The sequence below is a fragment of the Pleurodeles waltl genome, chromosome 5, assembly GCF_031143425.1.
Source record: "Pleurodeles waltl isolate 20211129_DDA chromosome 5, aPleWal1.hap1.20221129, whole genome shotgun sequence".
NCBI classification, from domain to species: domain Eukaryota; kingdom Metazoa; phylum Chordata; class Amphibia; order Caudata; family Salamandridae; genus Pleurodeles; species Pleurodeles waltl.
This window is the reverse complement of record NC_090444.1, coordinates 990358807-990384108: the sequence shown is the minus strand read 5'-3', so window position 1 is coordinate 990384108 and position 25302 is coordinate 990358807. Positions and strand designations below refer to the sequence as shown.

Here is a 25302-nt window from a genome sequence, read left to right as displayed (position 1 = left end):
TCATCCCCGTTGATCCCATATGGGGTGTTAGCTTTTAATCGAATAATAAATCTTGATTCTAATCGTCTTAGTTGTTGGACCCTGTCTCCCCCGCTCTCATGTTTTTTTTTTTCTAGTAGCTATGCCAAAATATCTCATGTGTAGCCAATCGACCCCATTGTGACTTTTAAGATGTTTTGTCATGGCATAATTTGAATCACCATTCTGTACTGCCCTAATATGTTCCAATATCCTCTTCTTCAATGGACAGATGGTGCTCCCCACATATTTTAGCCCGCAGAGGCACTCATTTACATACAGTACAAATGTTGTATCACGTGTTATTCTGTCCAAAATAGGGATTTCTCCTCCTTGGAAATCCACGATTTTTTATTTATTACATCCATTTCTGCATGCTTTAAATTTATTACAACAGGTAAAGCCTTTATTATAGTCTGCTAACGAATTGGATGTTGGCGGCAGTTCAAAATGGCTTTCCACTAGTTGATCTTTCAAAGATGGTACCTTTCTATAGTTCACACTTGGTCATACTCCGAATCATGATCCAATATCAGAATCTTTCTTAATCGGATGCCAATGTTTATTCAAAATATTCAATATTTGATGGTTCTCTTTACTGTATGTCAAGATGAGCATCCGTGGAGTCCACGGAGGTGTGGCTTGTGTGGATTCCCCAAAGTTTTCTTACCCAGAATACCCTGCAAAGGTGAAATGTTGAATAAAAAGTCTATTTTTTCTTGCATTTCTTTCACACAAACTACAGGAATATGCTGGGATCCACAAAATTCCTACCAACCAGTGCCTGCATCAGGGGCGGTGCCTCCCTTAGGGTGTTGAGGCGTTGCCCCACTTATATTTTGGCCCCCCTGGCACCCAAATTGAATATAAGTAAAGTTCTAAACATTTTATGTATTTTCTATTCTGCTGCAGGCTTGTTGCAGTATTGAGACATGATGCAAGTCCCTTAAGAAGCCAGAGGGAGGGGTGGGGCTTAACAATATTATTGATAGATACCATCAGAGGGGCCCAAGTGCACATGTCTGGTTAAACGGATGCCTTTCTCTGGCCAGCCAGACATGCACACCAGAGTCTTCGTTTGCAGAAACTGGAGCCAGGGGTGACTCATGGCCACAGCCCCAGGCTCAGTAATGAGCGTTGAGGTTCCTTCCCCAGCCAATCTAGTCGCTGCAGTAACAGCAGGAGCAGTGTCTGGATTGGCTTAGATGAGGTAACAGTTACTTGGGGCCTCTGGCGAAGTGTGTGTGAGGCAGCACGGGGTGGGAGGAGGCTGTCTTTCTCACTCTCCCCTTTTCTTGCGATGCCGGAAGAGAAACAAGCCGCAGCTTTTGTTTTGCAAGTATGGCACCGGCACGCGTTGATTTTAAAACAGCTTCCTGCTTCCACACAGCTAAGTTTCGTACATGTTAGTATTCACTTTCCATTTCACCCTTTTGCATCAGTCGCGCCTGCCATTCAGGAGCAGTGCCTGTGATTTGAACGGGATATGCTGCAGTATTGTTACCTGAAGTCCTCTAGTGAATAATGGTCACAGTGTCTTTTTAACTCACCCTAGTTTTTAAGAAAGTAGCTTGGTTCACAGAGGAACGAAGTAATGCACCAGAGAGAGATCCCAAAAGGGGAAAACATGTCAACAATGTGATTAGAAATGATGGTGCCGTTGCCATAGAAGGAAACTGACCCCAAAGAGCAAGGCCCCAGAGCCATCCTGTGCCTGCCCTGGGCTTTCAGGATGCCCCAAACCTCCCTTGTCTCCCCCTCCAGCCCTGTGCTGCTCTTGCGAACCTGCCTTTACACAGCACTCGGCAACCAGCCCAGACCCGAGTCAAAGATGGTTCTTGGAAGTAGTAAGAAGTGCCTAAGATTATTGTTTATCACCCAGTGCCATCTGTGGCATTGAGGCCTTCTCTCATCAACCCCCCACCCCAAAGCCCCAGTAAGAGTCTTGTTGTTCGACGTCGACCCCGCTGGAAAGGTAAGTGCTGCACCCTCACACGCTACCTGGACACAAACATTTGTACCAGGGGAACAAAAGAGTGAACATGGAGCCACTAATTACACCAGTCTGTCTCTATTCATCTATTAAAAATGGGGAGTAGCCAACAACACGTTATCCATCACTGTCACATAGGTTTTTCTATCTGTTGTGTTGCACACTATACATAGGCCCATATTTATACTTTTTAGCGCCGCATTTGCGCATTTGTTTGTATTTTGTAAGTTTGGGCCAAAAAATGACAGAAATGCGGCACTAAAAAAGTATAAATATGGGCCATAGTGCTTCACATCAGCTTTGTAGGCCCTCTTCTTCAAAGTCCATGGGGAGGTGGGTATCAGTTATAGTTAGGGCAATATTAGAGGTTTTGAGTGCAGTACACAGAAACTTACTCTAAACATGGTGTGTTCGGCCTTTTGTCTGTGCATAAGCATGAAGGAAAGTGTGAGAATAGGTGCGTTTACCCGGCACTGTATACCTACCCCTTTTTTAGGACCTATTTCTTTTGAAACATAACCCGTCTTTCCTATGATAACATCCTGGGCAGAAAGAATACTAGGGGTCTCACTGCTGCCGGAGAATAAAATGAGGCAGCAGGGGTTCCCTTTTGTGTTCACAGGCCATCTTTCCCAGTCCTGAACACAAGGGCGTCAAGCCTGTTGTTGAAAGCCAAGCGCAGAAGCAAAGGTTATAGCTAAAGAAGATAATTTGGAAGATGGCCATGACTGATTACGTGATTGCGTCTCTAGCAAAACTCTCAGAAATCTAAGCACATCATGTCACCGATCAGCAGCAAATACCACTTACACAAAGGGAAGACAGAAATTCTCTCAGCGTGTAGAATCATTGCATGCAGAAGGAAAAAAAAGAAATGTGAGGTGCCCTTTCAGAATCACATACATGGAACAGAGTCTTTAAAGGGACCGGCATGTGCTTCCTAGAAACAAAATGTGTTATTTGTTGTACGTATTTTTGCATGTATTTCCTGACATTGGAGGCATTTTGTCTCTAAATCCAATCGATGAAAGCACGCCTTCTCTGGCTGAAGGCAAAAGGTTGATGGTGTATGGGAAGCGGTTCACGTCAAAATTACAGCTCCTCATAGAGGACACTTCCTGAAATGCATAGCGTGCTGCAAAATGAATATGACACACACCAGAATGAATGTACTAAGTGTCAAAATAATTATGAAACCTGGGGGGGGGTTGAATATGAATTGAACCAAAACAAATATGAAACCTGGCTGAGTGAAAATGCTACTTAGTGATTAATATGAATAACACACACACCGAATAGAAGAGATTTACTGAAATATAAATCAGTTATACTGAAATTAATATGGCCCTCACTGTGAACAATAAAGCAGTCACTGAAACGAATACAATAGTCATCAAAAAGAATGGCACATTCCTTGAAATGACTCACATACGCCAAGAGGAATATGGCATATGAAAATAATGCACATTGAAAATAATATAGCATACACTGAAATGAACATTAAACATGTTACAATGAATTTCCCCAGATGGCAATGAATGTGAGACATATAGAGAAGAATAGCAGATGACTGAACATGAATATGGCATGTGTTGAAATTAATGTAAGCCCCACTGAATTGAATTTGACAAGCCTTCAAATGAGTATGACCGAAGATGAAATTCTCAGGACATTTGTCAAAATGAATATGGTATGCATTGAAATTAACATGACATATATTCAAATGAATACGTTGCATCTTAAAATTAATATGAAAAGTGTTAATATGAATATGACATCCATTGAAATAAATATAACATTGATTGAAAAGGATATAATACATGTTAAAACTAATATGACCTTCATTAAAATGGATTTGGCGTTTTTTAAAATTAATATGAGTAACGTTAACATGAACATGACATTTATCAAAATGAATATATGTTGCATTGAAAGTAATATGATACATATTGACATGATTATGATAAGTGTTGCAACAAGTATGATTCATGTTAAAATTAGTATGATGTGTTAATATGAATGAGACATCCCTTGAAAGGAATGTGACACATGCTAAGATGAATATGACATGCAATGAAAAGAATATGAGCCCCTTAGAATTAAATTCAACAAGCCTGAAACCAAAACTGGCCAGTGCTGAAATTAAAATGAAACTTGTCAAAATGAATATGTTATGCTTTGAAATTAATATGATTAATATTCAAAATGAATATAGCATATATTAAAATGAATATGACCGATGTTAAAATGGATATGACCCATGTTAAAATTATTATGTCAGGTGTTAAGGTGAATTTGACATCCATTGAAAGGAATATGACACATGTTAAGATGAATATGAGCCATGAATATGACACTTTTTGAAATAAATATAAAAATGTGAGATAAATGTAGCATGCTTTGAAATTAATTAAGCACATATCGAAATGAGCACAATCCATGTTTAAATTAATATAGCCCCTGTTTAAATGAATACGGCTTGCACTGAACTTATGTTGATTTGCTTTAAAATTATTATTACATATTGAAATTAATATTACATATTCTGAAAGGATATGATGTGGACTAAATGAATTAACCAAAATTAATATATCACACATTTAACAGAATATGAAACAAGGAACCAGCCTTTATCATGCATCCATTACATGAATCCATTTACAACACATGTAAGTATTTTTACATTTGTCACACAATATTTTATCACGCAAGTAAGTATTTTTGTAAATAATATTTTTTATGTGCGCATAGATGTAAAGGGTGGTGTTGGAAATGGGGTCTCTAGTTGGCCATGGTTTGGCACCCTGTCGAAGTAAAGACCCTCACTCTAGTGAGGGTACGGGAGTCACACAGGTAAGATAACCCCTGCTCAGCCCCTTGGTAGCCTGACATGAGCAGTCATGCCTATCTCAGAGGCAATGTGCAAACTATTTGTACACACACACGCAGACACAGTAACACAGTGAAAACGCCACAAAAGTACTCAACCAGTTTAGAGGAATAGCCAGTAGTTATCAGAATAAAACAAGACCAAAACAACAAAAAATCCAACATGCACCAGCAAGGATACGAATTTTGAAAGATTATGGGCCTCACTACAAGTTTGGCGGTCCGTGCCAACTGCCATCGGCTTGGCGGTTGGACCACCGTATTACGATGCTGGCGGTGCCATAGAGGAAAGATTGCTGCAGTCCTGCTGGCACTATCAGCCAGTGCAGACCGCCGTGGTGGTGAGGCAGGCCAAATAGGCCGAAGAAGGCAGTGTTTCTGCCGGAAACATTATGATGTTGTCTAGCACCAATGTGACCATGGCGGTCCAACCACCATGTCTCAGAAGGTGGAAACGTAGAGCATAAAGGAAGCAACTCACCTGCAGGCAGCGTTTCATGTTCTGTGCCACCATGGAGCCCATCACACACGTCCTGCCGCTGCTGCTCATCGATGAAGCACAAAATCCACGCCACTGTGGACACAAACGACGGTATGAACACACACCTACCTGTGTCATTAAGCTCAACAACAGATTGTCGCACCATCATCCATATGATATGGGGCTCACGACACAGGCACCATGTAAACTTGTTATTATGTCCACAGTTAGAGTCATTCATAAAGAATGACACATTCACAGTTATCAAATGCCCCCTTTGGGCAGGTCACTGACACTGCACTGCATTGCCACACTCTACAAAAACACACGTCTGCCCATCTCAGGCACAGGGACAGCGAAGTGTACAGAACATCATGTCACACAACAGCAACATCAGATCCACAAATTCAACTGACATGCTTACATTTCTCGCATGCCTTGGACTTTTGTCAGACTGAAGACACATATGAATGGATGTGACATGGAATTCAAGTACCCCTTCCATGAAACATTCCTAAAATGGACCACACCACCCACATTTCAACACAATGGAAGGTCAATGGGATGCACAATAGTTTGTGAAACAAATATCCAAAGCTCACAATGGAAACAATACCTGCACAATAGGAATGGCGGCATCAGAAGCACTCATGGTAGGAGGCTGCCTTGGGACACATTTCACTTTGCACATGTCCCTAAAACAGCTTTTGCACAGGAACTGGCCCTTCATGTATCTCAGGGTGATACAATATTTGAGCCAAGTGGCATGCCTATCTGCCAAATGTGTAAGTGCAGGCCAAGAAAGCACATACAACAGCAACATCAAGTTCCATACATCTAGATGAAGTAGATACAAGGTACCCACATCAAAATGGACACGCGGTCAGTCAAATGTAAAGGAAGCTAGCAAAACACCTACCAGGTGTGGACAAACAAAACTCTAGCTCCCACACATTAGACAAATGTACAGTCCATATCAGGGGGATAAATCTAACACCATACATGCTGACATTGGCCAACACAAGATGAAATACTTACTGTGGCAAACATAACACAATGCAAAGACATCCCAATTTGATCAACAGCCACATATCCATACAGTAAACATCTACCCTCGTCTTAGGTGACACCAGTAATGCCCACAAAATCAGATATTACAAACAACAGCAAATGGATCAGCAATCAGGGTGAAACACACACAACTGTAGGCATACAACAAACGTTATTCTGGAACAAAATAACGGTAGAAAATTAATGGTAGGACAAATGTGTACCCAACAAAACAAAAACTTGGGTTTATTCAATTCAGATGCTGAGGAGCAAAGGCCATTGGCCAGTCTGTAAGAGTCCATTCATATTACTGTGCTCAACCTTGACTCCAATCACTGCCAGGGAACCTCCACAGGAAGGGGCATCAATGGTCAGGGAGGACCTTAGGGATCATCCTTGGGTGGGGTCGGATTTCAGATGGATGGGTTTGGGTTGGGGGAGTTTCTTTGGAAGTATGTACTTCCTTTTGGGGGGAGAGAGAGGGGGGGAGGTGTGTCAAGGGAGGACTTGGATGTGAAAGGGATGAGTTGGGATGTGGGTGGGGGTCTCTGGGGTTTGGACGTCATAAGGGAAAGAGCAAGGTTGAAAAGGAAACTCTCCTTGGGAAAAGGGGAAGGGTCATCAGAAGGGGTTGGGGATTTGGAGGCTGATCGAGTGGTGGGCTTATCTGTGGGGGTAGATGTCTTGGGTGTATGTGTGTGTGAAGTATGCTTGTGTTTAGGTGGTCGCTGTTGTGTGTGTGAGTGTGGGCATTTGTGTGTCGGGAGCTGGAGGTGCTGGTTGATGTGGGAGTGGTGGATGTGTGCACGTATGTTGGGGCAGTGTCTGTGGGTATGGCAGATGTGTCTGTGTTGGGGTCATGTCTGTAGGTGTGGTGGATGTGGTGAATGTGTCTGTGGGTATTGTGGTGTCTGCAGGTATGGTTGATTTGGTGGATGTGTCTATGGGTATTGTGCTGATGTCTGGGAGTATGGCGTCTGAGGTGTGTGGGTCTGTGGGTTGTGAGCTGTTGTCTTGGGGTATTGGTGGGTGTGGTTGATCTGTCACTGAGTGTTGTGGTGATGTCTGTTTGTATGATGGATGTGGTGTGTGGGTTGTTGGTGGGGTGTCTGTGGAAATGGTGGCTGATGTGGTGTCTGGGTGAATGCTGAGTGCCTGCATGCAGGTGTGGCTTGTGATGTTTGTGTCAATGTGTACTGCTAGTGTGTATTTAGGTGGATGTGTGCAGATGTGCCTGTGTGCTTGGGACAGGTAGGGGAATAAGGAATTTGGATTGGGGAGAGGAAGGTGGTGGGGAGGAGGATTGTAGGGGTGTATGGTTGCCGTCAGTGAGAATGCCAGAGCCTGAAAAGATCTCTGTAGGCCAGACATGTCACTATGAATGCCTTCTGAATGCCTTCCAGGAAAGCATTTGTCTGCTGAAGTTGGCTTGCCAACCCCCAGATGGCAACCACAATGGCAGTCTACCCACAGAGATACTCCTCAGGAGGTCAATAGCCTCATCACTCAGTGCAGCAGGGGTAACAGGGGCAGGGGCAAAGGAGACACCCACCCTCTTGGGTGAGCGGACACAGCCAACTGGGTGGGGAGCAAAAGGGAGGGTGGCAATAGAACTTGGGGTGGCAGACAAGGATGGTACAGGAGCATGCCCTGATGGGTCCGCCACCACTAGGGAGTAGCCACTGGATGAAGAATCTGAAGTGTCTTCCATGGCACTCACCTCACCCTCTGGGCAACAGGGTGCCTCCGTGTCGGTAGTGTCATGACTGGAGGTACTGTGGCCAGATGCTTCCCCACATGGTTGTGCCCTGTCTCCTTCACTTGCCTGGGATGATGTTGCAAATACAAAGAAGACAAGGGTCACCACATATTCCTGATCACACTTGAACAACAGCTGTGATTAGCAAATATTACCATGATGTAAAGTACATCAAAGTGGCTCCTACACGCAGCATACCAGATGCATGCATGCCACATGAACTGTCAACAGTTGCCCGCAGTAAAAATCAGGATCTCAGACAACTCCAATTGCATGGGTGAAGTTGCACAATCATAGTAACCATTGAACAAGTAGGAGACCACATCACCTTCAATGCTTTGCCCAATGGAGCATACCTCATGTACCTGTTGTCATACAATTGTAGGCTAATGCCAAGTTCATTCCCACAGGTCTTAAACAAGGTCATGCAGAAATCTATTTATTACATACACAAACACACAACAATAAGAAATGATGCTCCAAAATCCTGCCATGTTGCTGGCAGCAGTACACCTGAAGAAGATGACATGGAATACTCATGTCACACTGGAAATATATCAACAATGCACACTTCACCATGTTTAAATTGTCCTAATGGAGTCCTAGAGGTAGTACTAAAGCTTCTCAGAAATGCTACACATTTGGCATAGAAATGCACACTGTAGACAAAATGTGCACACTGTTAGAGAGATTTGTCTCTAAACACCACAATACAATGAATCAGCTATCCTGATAGAAATCACTACTACTGAATAACACCCCTTAAAATGAAACACTATGATTGCATCAGTAGAAGCCATTTGTCCTTTGTATGTTGGAGAGGCTCAGGGATTTGCAAGTACTTGTAGAAGGCCCTCAACATGTTTCCCAATAGGAAGCTACATCACTGCCTCCATTTTGTTCCTGCAAACCCAGATATCAGTGGATGAACGGTTGTACCCAACCACATGTGATTCCAACGTAATAGCAAGTCACTCTAGGATGCATGCCAACAGTCAGCTAACAAACCTTCCCCATTTCACATGTGCAGTGCACTTTGCCACATCAATGGAATGGCAATGCACATTGTGTGTAAAAACTCGTCCTACCTGTCATGTCCCTCATTGCTACTGCAGCTGTACATGCCAAATGACATGCAAAGAAGGGTGAGGGTATGTGTGGGCCAACAATCAATAGTGACACACTCCTGTCTGAGGCACCACATAAAATGTAGCCCCATTGCATATGTCCAATTCCAAACAGAGGTTGGCTTGCACCATGTATGTGAGGGTATACAGAAATCATCCTATGAACACAGTAGACCACGCATGAAACAGCAGTATACACATTTTGTCAAAAGAGAAAGGGACACATGCTAACATGTCAGCACAAGGAATGTTGGAAACAGTGATGAGCCATAAATCATGTCAATGAACAATCTCCACTTACCAAGGGAAAGTTTTGATCTGTAGCTGCACCTAAAGAACAATGTATTCTCTGTCCCAAGAATGATGGCATTCTTCACAAGACAGACCGTAGTGAGGCACCAGCACTCGTCACACACTGATGAGAAGTGGCCTCTGGGGGCAGATGCCAATTTACTCACTTGACCAGAGACATGGCTGAGGACAATGATCCATCACTTCTTTTTATTTGTGCTGTAACACGGAGGAGTAATGGTCTGTTGCGTAGAATTTAAACCCACTACAGCAACAAACATTACTTGATCACTGTACACAGCCATGTGTTGTCCCTGGAGAGCAATTTTTTGTGGATTGTACTGAGTTGTGCCCTAGGTCCCTGGGCTAATAAGCAAGGCACATCAGTATGCACCAAATTACATATCTAAATAGTTACTCATCCTGTGTGTCACACAGGGCCCATCCCCAATCGTCAGGGGGGGATGTCAGAAACTAACACATCAACTTGGGCCATTAGGGGTGTCATATTTCGATGTGCGCCACGCCCATGTTGGGAGGACAGTCCAAGCTGGACCTCCGTGATCTTCCAGGCCCATCATCTTAGGTTCTCCAACATCTTGTGACAGTGGGTTCTCTGCCAGCTATGGACCCCAAGGGTCCGCACCTTCCAGGCGATGGCTTTCCAAATCTCCTTCTTCTGAGGGGCATTTACCTGTATGAATGCAAAAATAAGTAAACTGATCATAAACACAAGTCTTTGCCCAAATGGTTGAGTCACACATGTCAGAAACACCAAGCACAAAATGGGCAATTTGTCAACACACCACAAGTGTGAAGTACACATGCCAATAAGTACAGGGACATGACTACATACTTTTGGATTCAGCAGCAGATTAACTCACTACCCTGCTCATGGCCTACAATGAATAAGTGAGCCTACTGACATCAGGTAGCCCATGTTTCAGGAACATGTACTGTGATGTGAGCCACACTGAAACACTACACACCAATGTGGCTTTTGAAGGGTAAACTCCTTAGGCCTGACTGGACACACGCATTTACAATCTGCAAGATTAACTCAATGCATACAGTCCCTACAATCAACTACCAAAGTACAGACTTCACCCTTACACTTGAGTACCAATGAAAGGACTGGCATGGTGGGTACAGAAAGTGCTTATCCTGTGCATATGTGGACATGTGGCCTACCAAATGCAGATTTATGCCACTTCAGGGTGGTTTTCGGTGGTGTGTGCCTATACCACAGAACACCCCTTTGAACATATGTTTCTAACCTACAGAAATAGCATTCAACATACAAACGTATGAACTGTACACTTTCTGCTATGTAACCAAGCTATTGAGTCACGTCAGGCCATCCAGGAATCTACACACTGTCTGCACTGTCGGTCTGTCATTTGTGCAATAAGCCTGTATAGGACAAATATGACTTCTGTGAAGGTGACAACAGAGCTGTGGGAGTAAGGGAACTGTCATGAGTCAAAGACACACATTGACAATGGTGCAAAATGCACATGTGGAATAGTTCAAGGATTTACCTCTGTACCCGTTCCTAATCTAAGTCAATGAACTGAGGCATTCAGGGCAGGTTTGCCACTAGAGCCTCATATTGGCCACCTAACAGGATCTGAAAATGTACAGGGAGTGTGCCCATTGCCACCATTGCATAGCCACACTGACTCTTCCACAGTCTGGACTACATCCCTTATGGGGAGATACATTTGACAGGCCCTGATCTCTGCAGGCTGAGCATTCAGAACCTACATGACATTCACATTTCCATCATTTCCAAGCATGACTGTACATCATGTGGCCATTAGCAATGTGGCTTCTGGACTGTGTGGCAACCTGAAGGGCACAGTGAGGCATGATATACCTTTGAGACAACAGTTTTGCAAGGCCAGATGTGGGGTGAAAGATCCGTGGCACATTACACAATGCTTACAAGATCCTCAAATGACTCAGACAAGATGCATACATAGCTTTTGCTGTCATGCACATACATGTTGTCTAACATTTACAACCATCATAAACAAAGAAATTTAATTGGATCGCAGTAAAGTCTCCTTGCCTAGCTATGTGCATCCAACACAAGGAGGATCTAGGGCCCCGAAAAATATCACCTAACACAATGTGAATTAACACAACATACAGTATTGTTCTCCAATACCAGCACCATGTACATCCCTTTGATGTCACACAGTCTGCAACAACAGGCACACAAGGAGTCTAACTGACACACAGGGGTACATTGTAGCCTGTGAGAATGGAACGAATTGTGTTGAACAGAGTCAGTTGTGCCTATGAGGTATTTACAGGCTCCTCTGGTGAGCCATGGAGCTGACCATACATGGGAAGGATCTTGCTCACAAGCCTTTCCAGCTCCTCTGGAGAGGAGGCAGGGGCCCTTTAACCTGCTGGGCGTGGCATGATTGCTCCCATAGGTGGCACACAGCAGCTGAAGTGGTGGAAGTGTTGCTGGCAGCAGTGTCAAGAGTCAAGGTACTGATTTTGCACAACACGGCGTACATGTATGCCACGTACGCAGTCATCACCGTCAACAACGTTAGCCTATGGCTGTGTCTGCTGCGGTTGAAACCGCCTACTATGTGGATGACTTATGCTGGCGGACACAGGCGGTTCCTGATGTCCAGTGGAGTAGGTCATGCATGTGCCATTTTGGTGGCTTGAAAGACTCTATATGGCCCTGTTATATGCATCATAAAAACAATATAAGTTTAATATCATCACAAACATCCTCAGTCTGTCTTGCTGTGTAGGTCCAACTACACAACTATCAGTGTAGTGTGTTGTAGGGCACAGATGGCATATGATGGCAGTGCATGGGCCACCACCGCTGATGGTATTTTTGGAGGTCGGAAAATACAGTCACATTTTGAGGGACAATTGTGTAGCAGATAGTTGGGTGTCACCCAAATCCATGTTGTGGACACGTGCTCACAATCATGGGGGTCACATATGATCCTTGTGTAGTTGCCAGCTTGGATGCGTACTGGGTGTCATGTATATCCAGTCAGAAATGCTTTGTCACATGATATTGTTGCCATCCATCATGTATGTTGCTGTGGACAGAGACTAATGTTCCAAACATGTCTTTTCACACATAGGTACCCTGGGAGAGGGAGGAAGTGACAACCTCCTGCCTACCATCCATTGCCACACCTTCACACCATGGAGGATGACACGTCATTCAGCTCTACCGTCTGAATAGTCAAACAGTGGAGTTATGCCATCAGCTGGAGCCAGATCTGATGAAAACTAACATTAATACATGCTGCAGACCACCCATTGTACAAGTCACGCTAGTATTGCACTTCTTAGCCACAGGTTTCTTCCAACACACAGTGGGCCTATCTGGTGGTATGTCTTAACCTATGTTCAGTCTGGTGTTGAAAGATTTCCTATCAGCAATGTTGAAACACATTGACAGCTATGTCAGGTTCCCCGGGCTTGAGGATTTAGCCAAAGTGAAGGATGACTTTTAAGGATTTACCCACATCACACATTTAGTGGGGGCCATTGATGGCTCACATGTTGGCTTAATGCCACCACAGGCCACTGAACAAGTCTATTGCAACAGAAAGAACTTCCATTCCATCAATGAGCAAGATGTCTGTTTGGCGGATCTCTACATCTTAAATGTGTGTGCCCATTTTCCTGAATCAGTCCATGATTCCTTTATAATCCAGAACAGCACCATACCCCAGCTGATGTCACAACTACAATCAAAGAGATCCTGGCTGGTTGGTATGTCACGTCTGTACTGAATGTGTGTGAGCAATGTCAGGTGCTACAATCATGAACTGAGTGACTCATTGTTGCACTTATGTCCTATTCCTTAACAGGAGACTGAGCATAGCCAAACTGACCTTGGTTATTGACACCGCTGAGGAATCCAACTACGCCAGGGGAAGTCTGCTTCAGTGAGGCCCAGGGAAGTAGAGCGGACTTTTGGGCTGCTGAAGGCCAGGTTCCGTTTTCTGGACAGGACTGGTGGAGCCTTCCTCTACTCACCTGCAAAAGTGTGTCAGATCACTGTGGCATGCTGCATGCTCCACAACATCACCCTGCAAGGGAATATCTCATATATCCCAGAGGAGAGGGAGCCTGCAGGGCCATTGGGCGAGACTCCTGAAATGCCAAATGAAGATGACAGTGGGGAAGAGGAACGAGCTGACTTGTGAGAAGATCTCATCCACAGCTACTTTTCATGAGTGTATGCCATGTGATGTCATGACTGTAACTGTACAATGAACTGTAGTTGTGAGAATGTGTTGAGTTTAGTGTTTTCAAAACAGTTAGGGAGCTGATACTCTACACAATTCAGCCAAAGGCTTTTGACACATCCCCGCCTTGATAATGTTGCTTTGTTTGAGTCAGAATTATTGTGATGTAGTATGTTTTCCAGATGTGAGATATGTGACCTGTGACATATGTATGGTTTCAAGTCTATACTCCTTGTTTTGTTCTTTGTACAGGTACCTTCACCATGACATCTTTATGTGGGCATTTCAGAGTTGTGACATTGGCAGGTATGTGATGCTGTACTGACATGTGAAGTGGACATGGATTGTTCTAGGTAATGTAGGCCACATACTTTAGATGTATGAGACCTGTGCCAAAACAGCTTGCACAGTGTTTGGATATAAGTTCAGAAGTGTCCATTGGACATGTTTTGTGTCCTCTGGTGAGCCTGATTCATCATGTGTGTCAGCACGTGGTCATAAAACATGTAGTCCTAGTTCATGACCAAGCCAGTTTCCATTCACATTGGCTAAACATTCTTTTTGTATGACCTGTATATGCCTGTAGATGTGTTTCATCATTGTAGGCCACAGTGACTGTGTGAAAACGCTGACTGTGCCATACCACCAGAGGCATGAGCATTGGGTTATAAGGGCACTATGATCAGGAACTGTTGTACTGCCATCTATCTGAATCATGGATTATGTGATGTTGGATTACTTTGGTGTGTTACGTGATAAGACTCAAGATGGTGACATCAACACTTCAATGTTTAACTATTCTACAGGACAGGGTCTGACAAATCCCTTCCTTCATTCTGTGGTGTGGAGGTCTGTACCAATAAACTTACTCAGTATGAGTCAATCATTTATGATTTCCAATAGTTCAGACATATTGACATGTGCTGAACACTTTAATATTTTTTTAGGTTGACTAGACACTTGTATCTATGGGTTTGTGTGGGATGGTTGTAAATCTGAGCTGGAAACTGTGTACATGCAACATATCCCAACTTAAACAAGTACCTTGAACCATCATTGTATGGTTCACCTGGTCTGACATCTACATGGCTAAATATGAAAGCAAAATCATCAGTCAGTGATGGGTGATTTTATTGTGAAGCTACGACTAACAGAAAATATATGTTACATGAATCAACCCAAAAAATAAGACATGTGAAGGGTCAGCCATGGTGAATGAAATTATTAGAGTGATGCCACACCATCTGAAGTCCAAAGTCCAGAGTACTCCTCTCACTTGAAATGGAAAGTGATTCAGGATCAATCCACAAAGTGAATCTGTAACACACAAAGGAGGACCTTAATGAAGAGGGTTATTGCTGGCAGTTTTGAGTGTCTTGCCATCCGTCCCTCCTGGATTCATTGCTGGACTTCCCAGCGTGTGGGGGAAGGGGTCAGCTGCTACAGAGGCAGGGGTGTCTGTGGCTGGTTGTTCCTCTGGTAGGGCTTCTCTTCCTTGGCTGCCGCTGATGTTGATGGGCCTGCGGCTTGTGAGCCAAAGGAAGGGGAAGATTGGTTTTGAAAAGCCCTACTCAGGGCTGTGTGTATTTCCCTCAACACCCCTGTTAGGGAGGCCATGTTAGAATTGTGGGCCTCCATCCGTTCACGCATGCTCCTATGCATGTCCCTCTGTAGCTGCTTGATTTCCCAGAGTTCGGTCAACACCCGGCCCATCACGCTATGGGACTCCTGATAGACACCCAAGACACTGCTGATGGTGACCTGTACAAGAGCAGCCACAGTGGTCTCACCCCACTGGCCCATAGCATCCCTCCCACACACCCTACCCCCACATGCCTGTGCTCTTGCCACAGTGTGCCCTCTCCAACTCGTTCTGGGACCCTCATTGTCCAAAGTGTTGTGCTGCAACTCAGGATCCAGGACTGGGGGACACAAAATGGTGGAAACTGTGCTAGGTACACAGGCTGGGGGGGGGGCGAATGGTTTCCTGTGATGTTGAAGGGACAGGGATGGGAGGTGACATTGTGGGCACAGTGAGTCTCACTGTTGCTTTTTGACCAGTTTTCCCAGATGGGCCAGAATTGTCCTCCAGAAGTCCAGGAGTGTTGTCGTCACTGAGGGCTTCATCCATGGGGCTACTGGTAGTCTATTCTGTGGCCTCCAGGTGCCCATTGGCAGATCCACCTGTTGATGAAAAGGTACACTGCTACTCGTTAAATTGTGACACCTACCTCCAAAGGTATAGTAAGAGACCTTGGACAAAGTTACGTTTTAGGTAATCCCACTGTGTTACGTAACCATGGTATTGGGTGATTTGACATGACGTGTGAAGCATGCCAACCCAATTTGACTCAAGTAGTTGATGAGATGTGCAGATCAGCTACACTTTGGAAGATGGCATGAAAATTACATTTTACCACCAGTGCAGCCAACACAGTGGAAAGGCAAGATATGGCTTTGACCAGGAGGCCTAGTTGAGTGGGATGCAGGCAAAGCCAGGGCACTGTTGTATATGTGACTGGAGTCTTCATGTGCACGGTCCTGTGTCAATGTGTCTGCTGCCAAAACCAATCTGGTGATGCATCTTGAGTGCTTAGGAATACTTGTTGTACACACTGCGTAAGGTGTCATCCCTGTCCTCAATAGTTTCATTCTGGGCTAGCAAGTCAAGATAGATCTAGGTAGACAGCCCTGTCTCTGATTTGAGCATGATCTGTATCTTGATCACACCCAGGTGAGTAAACTTCAAATGAGAGTTCACAAAGAAGGGTATTTGGACAAGTGACTACTGGACTGGTGTTTGTAGTTACTGAAACAGGGCCTATTGTGCTTTGCAGTCAAGTCACTCTCTCTACTATACACACTTGACAAGTTCGATCCTCCCAGGTGAGTACATATCATTTGGAAGTTCACAAAGAAGGGTATTTGGACAAGTGACCACTGGGCTGGTGTTTCGAGTTACTGGAACAGAGCCTTTTGTGCTTTGCAGTCAGATCAATGTCTACACTACACATTATACAAATGGTATCCCTCCAGGTGAGTGCACCTCAATTGAGAGTTCACAAACAGGGCTATTTAGGCAAGTGACTACTGGGGTGGAGTTTGAAGTTATTGAAACAGTGCCTCCTGCGAGTTGCAGTCAGGTCACTCCCTCCACTACACACACTTGACAAATGGTAGCCCCCCAGGTGAGTACACTTCAATTGAGAATTTACAAACAAGGGTATTTGGACACGTGACCACTGGGCTGGTATTTGGAGTTACTGAAACAGTGCCTCCTGGGAATTACGGTGGTTTTATGTGTTGCACATAATCTGATATTTATATTCTACCAAAATTAAAAGATCCTAGCAAGGATTGCAGTTTCTTAACCCCTTCACTGCCAGGCCTTTTCCCCCTCCTGTGCCGAGCCTTTTTTTGGCTATTTGGGGCAGTTCGCGCTTACGCCCTCATAACTTTTTGTTCACATAAGCTACCCATGCCAAATGTGCGTCCTTTTTTTCCAACATCCTAGGGATTCTAGAGGTACCCAGACTTTGTGGGTTCCCCTGAAGGAGACCAAGAAATTAGCCAAAATACAGTGAAAATGGGAAAAAAAGGGCTGCAGAAGGCAGGTCGTGTTTTTTCCCCTGAAAATGGCACCAACAAAGGGTTTGTGGTGGCAAGATCACCATCTTCCCAGCTTTTAGGAACAGGCAGACTTGAATTGGAAAACCCAATTTTCCAATACAATTTTGACATTTTACTGGGACATTCCCCATTTTTACTATTTTTTGTGCTTTCGGCCTCCTTCCAGTTAGTGACCAAAATGGGTGAGAAACCAATGCTGGATCCCAGAAAGCTAAACATTTCTGAAAAGTAGACAACATTCTGAATTCAGCAAGGGGTCATTTGTGTAGATCCTAAAAGTGTTTCCTACAGAAAATAACAGCTGAAATAAAACAATATTGAAAGTGAGGTAAAAAAACAGCCATTTTTTCCACGTTTTACTCTGTAACTTTTTCCTGCGATGTCAGATTTTTGAAAGCAATATACCGTTACGACAGCTGGACTCTTCTGGTTGCGGGGATATATAGGGCTTGTAGGTTCATCAAGAACTCTAGGTACCCAGAGCCAATAAATGAGCTGCACCTTGCAATGGGTTTTTATTCTATACCGGGTATACAGCAATTCATTTGCTGGAATATAAAAAGTGAAAAATAGGTATCAAGAAAACCTTTGTATTTCCAAAATGGCCACAAGATAAGGTGTTGAGAAGCAGTGGTTATTTGCACATCTCTGAATTCCGGGGTGCCCATACTAGCATGTGAATTACAGGGCATTTCTCAAATAGACGTCTTTTTTTACACACTGCCTTACATTTGGAAGGAAAAAATGTAGAGAAAGACAAGGGGCAATAACACTTGTTTTGCTATTCTGTGTTCCCCCAAGTCTCCCGATAAAAATGGTACCTCACTTGTGTGGGTAGGCCTAGCGCCCACAAAAGGAAATGGCTCAAAACACAATGTGGATACATCACATTTTTTCACAGAAAACAGAGGTGTTTTTTGCAAAGTGCCTACCTGTGGATTTTGGCCTCTAGCTCAGTCGGCACCTAGGGAAACCTAGCAAACCAGCACATTTTTAAAAACTAGACACCTAGGGGAATCCAAGATGGGGTGACTTGAGGGGATCTGACCAGGTTCTGTTACCCAGAATCCTTTGCAAACCTCAAAATTTGACCCAAAAAACACTTTTTCCTCTCATGGCCCAAAACACAACGTGGATATATCACATTATTTCACAGAAAACTGTGCCTACCTGTGGATTTTGGCCTCTAGCTCAGCCGGCACCTGGGGAAACCTAGCAAACCAGTGCATTTTTGAAAACTAGAAACCTAGGGGAATCCAAGATGGAGTGACTTGTGGGGCTCTGACCAGGTTACCCAGAATCCTTTGCCAACCTCAAAATTTAGCCAAAAAAAACCTTTTTCCTCTCATTTTGCTGACAGAAAGTTCTGGAATCTGAGAGGAGCCACAAATTTCCTTCCACCCAGCGTTCCCCCAAGTCTCCCGATAAAAATGGTACCTCACATGTGTGGGTAGGTGAAGAGTCCGTGCTTTAAAGGTAAGTTTATTCCGAAAATGATGCAGGACAGCCTACAAACACAACCACCCCTCACGCCATCCCAACCGTTCTCTTGCCCCGTTCTCTTATGTCGAGTCTCGTTCAGGAACTCCAGAACGCACAGAAGACTCGCATGGAACACTCGACATAAGAACCCAACACATCCTCCCCCTTAACACATAAAAATTGTACCAAACGTAAATCAAAAAATAAACAAAAAAAACATTACAACTACTTAACCAAAAGTACAAAATCACAAAATTTCTGGGAAGCATCCTGTTTCTAGACGAAGCCATCCTTTTCACGTTGTTCTTCTCATACCCTTCCTTGGAGGGTCTCACCGACTCCTTGTCCAACACTTTCCCCGAATGTCCTTCGTTTCTTGCTCCACCTTGGTGGACTCATCCCATGTCCTGTTCTTTAGTTCCACCTCGCGAGCCAAGGACAACCTCTCCTTGTTCCACCAAATACCATCTTCCAACATAACAGCATTTTTGCAAATTTTGATGACTTTCCTTGGGCTCGAAAATTTAGATTCACCCTTCTGAATAATGCAAGCACTTTTAATTTTGACATAATCACTCATCTTTACACTAACAGTCTTCCTTGGACTCCCTTTATATTTGTTCTGAGCAGATAACCTCTTCTCACTCACCTTTTCAATCAAACCCTCCTCAATTTCAACTTCACCCATCCATTTCCTTGTCAACTTTTTTGCAGGAACTCTCCCTCTCAATAACATAAAAGGAGACACACCCGTATCTGCATTGGGTGTGGTCCGCACCGCCCACAACAACTTCCTCAACTCTTCCTTGCAATTCAAACCTCCGACCTTAGCCAGTTGTATGTTCTCCTTGATCACCCTGTTTAAGCGTTCAACCAGGCCATTACTCCTAGGATGATAAAGGGATGTTTTAACATGCTTAATTCCCAAGAGCCTCAGGAAATTTGAAAACTGAGCAAATGTGAATTGACTCCCGTTATCTGTAAGTATATAATCTGGAATACCTTCCCTGTCAAAAACGGATTCCAAAAACTCAATGACTTTATGAGAAGTAGGAACTTTCACCAAGTTAAACTCAGGCCAACGACTATAAAAATCAATTAATACTATACCATACTCCACCTGTCCATTCAGCAAATTAACAGGTCCAATCAAATCCACAGTAATCTTACTCCAAGCTTTCATGGGCACTTCAATTGCCTCAACAGGAGAAGGAAGAGGTACTTGAGACGTGTCACTAATAGCACATGGCAAACAATCTCTCACAAAGTGCTCCACATCTCTGTCCAACCCCGGCCTCCAACATTTTTCCCTTATTCTCCTCTTCATGGCCCGCATACCAATGTGTCCTTCATGTCCCAATGTCAATATTTTATACCTCACTCCCACAGGAACAACCATTGCACCAGTACGCATCAAAATATTATTCACAACAGACAACTCCTCAAAAATGTGTTTGTACCCTTCACAATGTACAGATTTACAAACAGACCATCCTTGTAATATGCCCTCCATAGCTTCCTTCATTTGTTCATCCCTACCACATGCTTCCCTCCATTCATCTTCCATCACCGCACCTTCCAATTGACACTCCAATGAGCATACCAGGACATCATCCTCATCTGCCTCCTCCTCACCAAGTACGCCTGTGTGAGGAAGACGGGAAAGGCAATCAGCGAGTACATTCTTTGCACCTGGCACATACTCTACATGAAAGTCATACATTTGCAATCTATACTGCCACTTGGCTATTCTAGGAGTGGCGCGGTGTGCACCTGAGGTGGAAAATAATTGCACTAAAGGTTTATGGTCCATCCTGACAGTAAAATGCACTCCCCACAGATAAGGCTTGAAATGGACAATTCCCCACCAACATGCGAGAGCTTCTCTTTCTATAGTCGAATATGTTGCCTCTGCACCTCTCAGACTACGTGAGGCAAAAGCAATCACTTCATCCTTGCCATTCCTCCGCTGTAACAATACCACTCCCAGACCCAGTTGGCTAGCATCAGTCATGATTACAATTTCATCTTTGGTGTCGAAGGCCTTCAACGGAATGGCCAAAACAACTTCCTTTTTGATAGCTGCAAATTCCTGCTCACATTCATGACACCAGTCAAATTTAACATTTTTTTTATGAGAGACCTGATATTATGTGTTTTACTGGCACAATTGGGAATGAACCTGGCATAAAACTCAATGAACCCATAGAGGATCTAATTTGATCCTTATTACAGGGAGACTGGAAATCTTCAATAGCCTTAACCAACCTCTCCTTCAGTTCCACCCCTCATTCTGGTATTTTATAACCTAGGTAGTCAATAGATGATGTACTAAACTTACATTTGTCTGCACTGAGAACAATCCCTTTCTCATTCAACGTAGATATTAATTGTCTCATTCTCTCATCATGCTGTTCCTGATCCTTGCCAAAGACTAGAATGTCATCTTGGAAGGCCATGACACCATCCATATTTCCGAATAAGCTGTCCACCACCCTTTGAAACACTGCGGAAGCCGAAGCTAATCCAAATGGCATGCGTCTAAATTGAAACAACCCTTCAGGTGTAATAAAGGCTGTCAAGTGCCTCAACTCGGGATGCAAATTGATTTGATGGTAGGCCGATGTCATGTCCAATAAACTGAACACGCAAGCGTTACTAAGTGTAGATAGCATTTCAGCAATGTTGGGCAAGGGATGACAATCCACCCAAATTTGCGCATTAAGATCGCGCAAATCCACACACATGCGAATGGAACCACTGGCTTTACGGGCAATCACTATGGGAGCCACCCAATCAGATGCGTCCACCTTCTCAATTATGTGTTGTTCACACAATCTGTCCAACTCTCTTTTCAACTCCGCTCTCAGTGCTAAAGGTACTCTACGTACCCTGTGAACCTTGGAAACAGCATTATCCTTCAACTTAATCTTTTGCGCAAAGTTTTTGAACATACCAATACCATCCCTGAAAACATCTGGAAAAGCATCAAGCCACATAGATCCTACAGACAACACATGGTTATAATTTTTGCTTAAAATTACCTGATCGGGGTTATTGGGATCGAATAAAATACCTAAAAGTTTTGATCCTCCCAACCCAACAAACAGGCATCATCTTTAGCTACATACACCACTCCCTTAGCTAAATTACCTTGGAAACTCAATTCAACCTCATACTCCCCCAAGACTTCCACTGGTTTACCACCATATCCCACTGGCCTAATATGAGACTTCCGAAGCTCAATATGGTCAAAATGTTCCCTCCATACCTTCTCACTCACAAGTTTGTAGGGGGAACCTGAATCAGCCACAACAACTATTTCATATCCATTGATTGACAACTTACAGGTAGGCCTCTTGAATTTATTAAAAAATACACTGTCACGGCTACCATTGTCAATTTTAGAACCACAGGAAATAGTAAGAATTTAATCATCCTCGCTGGTAGATGGATCTAAACCACCCACATTGTCACTATGTAACTTAAAAACCTTATCCCTTGATCCAGACCGCATAGTATTAATGGCCCTACACACCCTTGCAAAATGCCCAATCTTAGAACACTTGGCACACCTCTTTCCTACGGCCGGGCAACTACTTACATTGCCTAAATGTGAGGAACTACCACACCTAAAGCATTCAATTTTCTTAGAGTTCTCCTTCTTAACTGATGTTTCAGCTTTGACATTCACGTGAGACTTGTTAGATTTCTGTTTGATCATTGCTACTTTCTGAAAAGAATCCTTCTCACTGGCTGTGTTAATCTGTTGCATGAACGTAGTAGTACTCTCAATTCTAGTTGCTATCTCTACCGCCTTTTCTAACGTTAAACGAGTAGACAAGAGAGTTTCTTGTACCTTTTTGTTATTAGTTTTCTCAACGAGTTGGTCCCTTATCATTTCATCCTCACACGCCTTATTATCAAATGAAACAGCTAACATTCTCAAAGCCCCCACAAAACTCGCTACTGGTTCCCCAGGAACCTGTACTCTCTTGTAAAATTTGTGCCTTTCCCTAATAAAATTTTTACATGCCTTAAATCTAGCATCCAGCGACTTAATAGCAGAAGCGTATTCATCAATACCGCCGTCCCCTTCACCCACAGAGACAGGAACACACACTTGGGGAATGTGTTTTAAAATTTTGCGACCTTCCGGACCTAAACAATGACGTAACACAGCAAACTTTTTTTTTGTGAGTAAAAGAGTCACCATCGAGAGCATCAAGATAAGCTTCAAAACCTTCCTTCCACGAATCCCAATCTGCCTCTGATGAGACTGGATCAGGAGAAAACACAGGAGGAGGAAGGATGGATTGCTGCATGGTAACGTAGAAGAAGAATTAGATATAAATTAGTTAGTTATAAGTTCCCACTAATATGATAGTGGTAACGCTAAAAATAGTTACTGAAGAGATGACACGCAAAAAGGATGTGCGTATCACCGTTGAAATGGGCAAAAAACAATGAAGAACATGAAAACTGCCCCAACAGGAGACTCCGAATGATACGCTAGAATAAGATGAGCGTATCACTGCTGAAGAGAAGTCGAAGACACAAACAGTTTAATCGCTGAGGAAAAGAAACTCCGTTGCCAAATGAATGTGATTCACCGCGGAGGAACCAAAGTGAAAGCGTCCCAGTTGCTAAGGAGACCAATTAGCAGACGCAGGCACACGAGGACGAAGCATCTCAGTTGCTAGGAAACAGGAAGCATTCAAGCGCGGAGCAGTGACGACAAAATGGAGTGCACGCATGTAAGTCAACACGCGCCACCAACGCACCACTCCTCGTAAGATCTACCCTAAAATTAGCAGGCAGAAACACAGCAGAAACGCTGAGGCCAGCAGCTCAAAACCGCAAAGCAGAACGAAGTCCGGAACAGAAGTCGTCTGTCCAACCTGGTGCCTGATGGAAAGCAGCTACGGCGTCGAAACACAGATGGAGCACACACGTGGGCACAAGCTGTCCTGCTGTCCCTCGTCGCCAATGAAGAGTCCGTGCTTTAAACGTAAGTTTATTCCAAAAATGATGCAGGACAGCATACAAACACAACCACCGCTGACGCCGTCCCAACCGTTCTCTTGCCCCTTTCTCTTATGTCGAGTCTCGTGCAGGAACGCCAGAACGCACGGAAAACTCGCACGGAAAAAACTCGACATAAGAACCCAACAGTAGGCCTAGCGCCCACGAAAGCAAATGGCCCAAAACACAATGTGGACACATCACATTTTTTCACAGAAAACAGAGGTGTTTTTTGCAAAGTGCCTACCTGTGGATTTTGGCCTCTAGATCAGCCGGCCCCAGGGGGGGGCAGAAATGGCCTAAAATAAATTTGACCCCCAAATCCCCCAGGGAGCGACCCTTGCCTACGGGGTCGCTCCCCCTGCGTGACATTGGCGCAAAAAAAAAGATCCCCGGTGCTTAGCTGGGGCAGATTGACCTAAAATCGGCCGATTTGCCCCCAAGGGGGGCAGAAATGGTCTAAATACAATTTGTCCCCCAGGGGAGCGACCCTTGCCTAATGGGTCACTCCCCATCTCTAAAAAAACAAACAAACAAAAAAATAAATTCCCTGGTCCCTAGAGGTTTCTACCTAATAACAATAGGCAGATCTGCCCCCGGGGGGGGCAGAAATGGCCTAAAATAAATTTGCCCCCCCATCCCCCTGGGGAGGGACCCTTGCCTACGGGATCGCTCCCCTTGCGTGACGGCGCAAAAAAAAAGATCCCTGGTGCCTATGACCTTAAATCAGCCAATCTGCCCCCAAAGCGGGCAGAAATGGCCTAAATATAATTTGCCCCTCCTGGGGAGCGACCCTTGCCTAAGGGGTCGCTCCCCATCTGTAAAACAACTACAACAAAAAAAAATCCCCGGTGCCTAGTGGTTTCGGCCTAATTATAATAGGCTGATCTGGCAGAAATGGCCTAAAATAAATTTGCCCCCCAGGGGAACGACCCTTGCCTAAGGGGTCGCTCCCCTTGCGTGAAATTCATGAAAAAAACAAAAACTCCCTGGTGTCTAGTGGTTTCTGTCCCCCTTGGGGCAGATTGGCCTCATAAAAATAGGCCAATCTGCCCCCAAGGGGGGCAGAAATGGCCTAAATATAATTTGCCCCATATGGGAGCGACCCTTGCCTAAGGGGTCGCTCCCCACCTCTAAAATCAAAAACAAAACAAAAACAAAAAAAATATCCCTGGTGCCTAGAGGTTTCTGCCCCCCCCCCCCCCCCGGGGGCAGATCGGCCTAATAATAGGCAGATCTGCCCCTAGGGGGGGGGCACAAAAGGCCTTTAAAAAAATGCCCCCCCTGGGAGCGACCCTTGCCCAAGG

General features: G+C 44.3%; 1 protein-coding gene across 1 annotated transcript in view; it reads left to right on the top strand.

Moving 5' to 3' along the window:
- ARHGEF33 (Rho guanine nucleotide exchange factor 33) overlaps positions 1-25302 on the top strand; it is a 487983-nt gene that overhangs the window by 65842 nt on the left and 396839 nt on the right. The window contains exons 6-7 of the mRNA XM_069236580.1: positions 2689-2701; positions 6024-6034. Of these exons, the coding sequence (XP_069092681.1) occupies positions 2689-2701; positions 6024-6034 (24 nt within the window). The remainder of the gene's footprint in view (positions 1-2688; positions 2702-6023; positions 6035-25302) is intronic.